We start from the raw sequence: 5,514 nt of genomic DNA, 5'->3' as shown, positions 1-5,514 counted from the left end.
ACACACACACACACACACACACACACACACACACACACACAACTATCACCATGCGATCACAAATATAAAAGCACGCTCCCATCCTGTAATCCAATTTTGGACATTAAATTCTGTAATCAGATGTTATAATCCTTTCCATATAATCACGACCCACACTTTTTAAACCAGTTTTTTACTTTTATTTTATAAGTTGATAATTTATACAAAAACATATCCTTGAGAAATTCTGGTAAATTTCTATAAATAATGTGAGAAACATAAAATGTATTTGTTTTTGAAAAAGTTCTATTTAGCCTGGGTGTAAATATGGAGGATGTAAAATTTCTTATTGCGTAATGGTGATTCGGAAATTCGAATATACTTCTGTAATTTTTGAAAATATATACAACTACTACTCTAACAAACAGCTGTCTTATATCCAAAACATCCATTTCGGTGAACAGCGCCTCCGATGCGTAATGCCTATTTTTTCCAAGTGCTGCTTTAAGTATTGCTTTCTGAGTTACAAACAGTGGATTTAAAATACTTCTATAACTAGCACCCCACATTATGATCCCCCCCTCTAAAAGCGATTGAACATATGCGAAATAAGCTACTCTTATTTCTTCTAAAGTTAAAAAGTCATGCAGTTGACGAAAAGCATAAATGAGTTTTCGAAGTCTACCATTAACATAGTGAACATGTGCAGATGAATTCATTCTGTTGTCCCAATATAACCCCTAAATATTTATAATTATCAACCCTTTCTAAAGATCCGCAATGACAAACCAGACTTGTGGGATTACCACACGTGTGTAGTTTAATTAAATTAATGGGAGTGTCACTGCTGTCTCTCAGGGCAATAGGCATAAATTTAGACTTAGATAAATTTAAGGAAAGCAAATTTTGATCAAACCATTTTTTTATTAGATAAAGGTCACTATGCGCTTTTTGGAAAACTTCTTCCCAATTGGACCCCTCAAAAAAATAGAGCAGTATCGTCTGCAAAAAGTGAAAGCTTACCAGAAATTCTAATTTTATAAATATTATTTATATAGATTAAAAACAGAATAGGTCCTAAAGTGCTACCCTGGATTACTCCATAATTTACAGATGCCAGATTACTATTGATTCCGTTAATTGTGGTTATTTGCCTACGATTTTCGAGATAACTATCAAACCAATTAAATGAATTATTTTTTATACCAACTAATTTTAATTTTTGGAGTAATTTGTATCTATCAACGGAATCAAATGCTTTGGCTAAATCGAGGAATGCCAATAAATATTTTTTGTTAGATGTTATTGCTTCGTTCAGACTCCTAGAGATATTAAAAAAAGCATCTGCGATATTTTTAGATTTTCTAAACCCGAATTGACAGTCACTTAATATATCATTCTCTTCTAAATAAGTGACTAATTGGTCTTTAACTACCTTCTCCAAGACTTTGGAAAATACACTTAACAGGCTAATCGGTCTGTAGTTTGACATCAGGGTAACGTCATCCGCTTTAAATAATGGAATGACTTTGGCGATCTTGAAAACGTCTGGAAATTTGCCTGTACGTATACTTAAATTAACTATGTGAAGAAGCGGAATGCAGAGGAAATGATAATTTTCAATCAAGAGGGACGCAGATATACAATCATACCCCGGAGCTGAGCCACCACGCATGCTAGTAACGTACCGGTGAAGTTCTGTCTCAGTGATAGTGTGAATTGAGAATTCTGTGTTAACCGTATAGTCATTGTCATCAACGACAGGTGGACCGCTCGAGTCAATAGCCCGAGCTAAATTGTAACCTACTTGTGCAAAATAATTATTAAATTCTTCAGCCACCTGTCGACACTGCAGTTTCACGTCAGAGTCCGAGTTCATGGTTTTATCACCTGTAAATTGTGTAATGGGGAAACTGTTTTTTTATTCACCCTCCCAGATAATTCATTTATTATTTGCCAAAAAAGTTTCGGATTATTTTTACTACTGATAATTTTTGATCTGTAATAGTTAAATTTTGCTGATTTAATTTGCGAATTCAATCTGTTTCTCAATTGTATGTAGTATTCTCTTAGATTCAGATTGAACGGCTGTTTTTTGAGGAGTTTGCTTACTTTATCCCTTTTCCTAATGCCCCTTACCAACTCTTCCGAAATCCATGGTTTAATTTTTTTTAGTCTATGCTTCTCATTTGTAAGAATCTTCTTCGATTTTTCAGTAAAACTGTTTAAAATTTGTAAGAATAAGTTTGAACAAACATTGACGTCTGTGATATTTGTGACACAGGTCCAGTCGCAGTTCCCTAAGTAATTACTAAATAACCTTTTGTCAATGATAGTAGTTTCAATAGGAGTCTTATGAATTTGTCTTGGCATTTTAATACTCAGGGCAGTACAATAGTGGTCAGTAATACTAGTCTCGATCACTGCTGTTTGTAAACTGTCAAAAATTATCGTGTTTAATAAAAATATGGTCAAGACAAGTCTGACTGGCCCCCGCCTCTCTAGTTGGATTGTATATGCCACACATAAACCCACATTCATACAGTACGTCTAAGTATCTTTCGGTCTTGTTGTCAGGTGTCAAAATGTTAGCGTTTATGTCACCAATAAGTATATACGTTTTGGTTTTGGTAAGGCGGGAGTAGTGCTCACTGAGCGCAGCAGTAAAGTCGTCAAGATCGTTATCATGAGTTCTGTACACCGCCAGTAGGTTGAATTGTTTATTGTTATAAGTAAAGTCGCACAGTAGGCCATGCACACCGCCCAGCTCCGTCTCTTGCACACTCACACTACAAACACACTCTCTCACATACACTAACACACCATCATTCCGATTGGCACCTCTCGTGGTTTTGTACCACTTATACCCCTCAAGCTCGATCCCCACCCCATTTTCATCAAGCCAAGTTTCACTTAAAACAATGATATCCCAAATAACTTTAATGGCTTCCAAATAAACTAATAAGCTGTCGAAGTTTTTACCATAGCTTCTTATGTTTAAATGCAATATATTAAACCCCCCGATATGAAATTCGTGAAACGATTTATGGCTGAGTATATTATTTATAGAAACACTGCTGATTCTTCTATAACCGTCAATTAGATTATGATCTTCGTTCATGAACGGGAATATCCGAACCCACTCAAGTAAATGAAAGGAAAAAACAAAACAAAACAAAAAATACCAATTTGGTTGAAAAACGCTTGTTTGATCTACCACCCCGCGAAACGATGCCCCTTAAATTAGTATAGTACTCATTCTCACACTCTGATACACAGAATTGATTCTATTATAAACTATTTCGTTATAAATCTCGTTATATTTAGAACATAGGCCCCTACTATATGTCCTTGGTACTAATGGCATGAATAAACTGCGTGCATAATTCGTGCCTAGAGAATGCATACTATTAAAAATTAAACTGCTTCACAATTCATAAAGAGACCTAAGACATCTTGAATTAAAAAAAAACCTACAGATTATAACATAACATTTTTAATAATAATAAAAACAATTATTTCTGGCTTTAATGGAAATTATACATACATAAACATACACACACAAAATGTATCATATCAAGGACTATTTAGATTCTAGGATTAAAAATAGTTCTTATTATGAAATAGACAACAACAAAAAATTAAAAACCCCTTCTATCAATGATATTTATAATACGAGTATATACATTATTTTTTCCAACTTAATAAGATTTCTGCAGAGCACAGTATGTGCATATATTTAGTACGCTTAATGAAATAAATACAACTCGTATATACAGAAGTCAAAACAATAATTAAATCATAATAAATTTAAAACAGAGGAGATCTGTGACTACAAGCTAAAACAAAATTATCTTTGGGTAATGTTTTTGCGCTCTGAAGTTAAAAATACTTAAATACATCAAGTCAGAAAAATATAAGGAAGTCACTTATTTTCTAAATAAAAATTCTCCCATGAATTTGATAAATAAAATATAAAATTAAAAACAATATGGTGCAAGAGAGGAAAATATAATAGAACATTAATTAGTTATCTGTAAAGGATTAATGAAATAAGCCTTTTAGAACGGTAGGAATATAATGTTGGGAATGTTTTAAATTAAATAAAAAATTCGCTCTGTTGTATTATATGATACAAATAAAATAAGACATCTTATCAGGTGTATATAGTAGATACGACTATTGTTGTTTGACCTGTATATACAAATAATATAGTAATATATAACAATAAAATCAATATGTCCATTTAATGAGCTTTATGACAGATGAATACATGAAAAAGTCATTTATGCCAGAAATAAAATTAAAAATTTGTACAATAACTATAATAGATTAGAATGAACAAGCTACATAATTACTAATAATAATGTGAAGTAGTGAGTAATGTTTCGTTTTCTACATAGTCTAAGAAAAATAGTTTGATACTATGCAAGTTTGTATATGATAAGTGCTACGTTTTTATTTTAATTATTATTATTTAAAAGAATTAACTTAATTAGCCATGTAGAACATATTTATAACAACTAAAAACTTAAAACTGACCTAGGCTTATTATTGTGTGATTATAGTCTGCAGACACACAATAAAGGGTAGCTACATACAGTGTCTACTTTCCAGTAGCAGCGTAGGAGCTCTCACTGTCACCTCCCCCGCGGCGACCACGATCCACAACACCCAGGTCCTCGAAGCTCCTCACCCTCCTGGCCCGTTCGTCCGCTGTATTCTTCACAAGTACTCGACCCTCTTTGATCCAGGCAAACGCCAGCTGACGATCCTTGACCATGGTCTTGGCTTGGTTGAGCAGAGCCTTCGTATAGCTGGTTAAGTGTTCATTAATATAGACAGAAGACGGACTGTACGCCGAACTGATGTGAACTGCATCAAGGTTCCTTTTTGACTTGGCGGCCTGAAGCCATTCGGCGCGAACTGTTCGACTCACAAAGCGTACGACTATGTTTGGTGGACGGGCCTGACGACCTCGTGGGGATCCCAAGCGGTGTGCTGCAGATACGTCGTCGCGTCGCCATGGAATATTAATTGCTGCTGCAATAGCTTGCAAAACTGCGAACACATTTTCATTTGGTGACACTGGAACGCCGGATATTTCAAGATTCTGCAACCGACTGTACTGCTGCATGTCCTGAATCTGTTCCTTCATGGTGGAGACTTCCTGCGATAGTGAATTACACTTAGTTCGTAGCTGAGCACATTCGTCCCGCCGCAACTCATTTTCGGCTTTGAGAGAATCGATGGATGACTCGAACGATCCACCTATATTTGCTATTGTTTTTTCTATTTTAGACAGTTTAGAGTTCAAACTTTCATTTATTTTTGTTTCAAAATCGCCGAGTTTTAAATTAAGAGTTGTATTAAAATCGCTTTTGAGGTCTGTTATAGCCCGGAGAATACTAGACTTAAACCCGTCTTCAGAGTCACTACTATTTACCGATGTGGCCCCTTTACACTTTTCACAGCGGAAATTTGTTCGCCTAGTCAGTTTTTTTGAAAGGTCCAAACTAGTACATTTCGCGTGAA

General features: G+C 34.8%; 1 protein-coding gene across 1 annotated transcript; it reads right to left on the bottom strand.

Annotated features, from left to right (window-relative positions):
• Nucleotides 1–4,585: 4,585 nt before the first annotated feature.
• Nucleotides 4,586–5,137, bottom strand: LOC124369714. The gene has a single exon (XM_046827770.1). The coding sequence runs from the start codon at nucleotides 5,135–5,137 to the stop codon at nucleotides 4,586–4,588; it is 552 nt and encodes a 183-aa protein (XP_046683726.1).
• Between the last annotated feature and the right edge of the window lie 377 nt (nucleotides 5,138–5,514).

This window comes from Homalodisca vitripennis, chromosome X (genome assembly GCF_021130785.1).
Source record: "Homalodisca vitripennis isolate AUS2020 chromosome X, UT_GWSS_2.1, whole genome shotgun sequence".
Taxonomy (NCBI): Eukaryota; Metazoa; Arthropoda; class Insecta; order Hemiptera; family Cicadellidae; genus Homalodisca; species Homalodisca vitripennis.
Note: the sequence above shows the minus strand (reverse complement) of the source record. Positions and strands in the feature narration are given on the sequence as shown.

What these genes read in the sequence shown, in the direction of transcription:
- LOC124369714 (XM_046827770.1), bottom strand. Translation starts at nt 5,137, where the DNA reads ATGAAGGAACAGATTCAGGACATGCAGCAGTACAGTCGGTTGCAGAAT.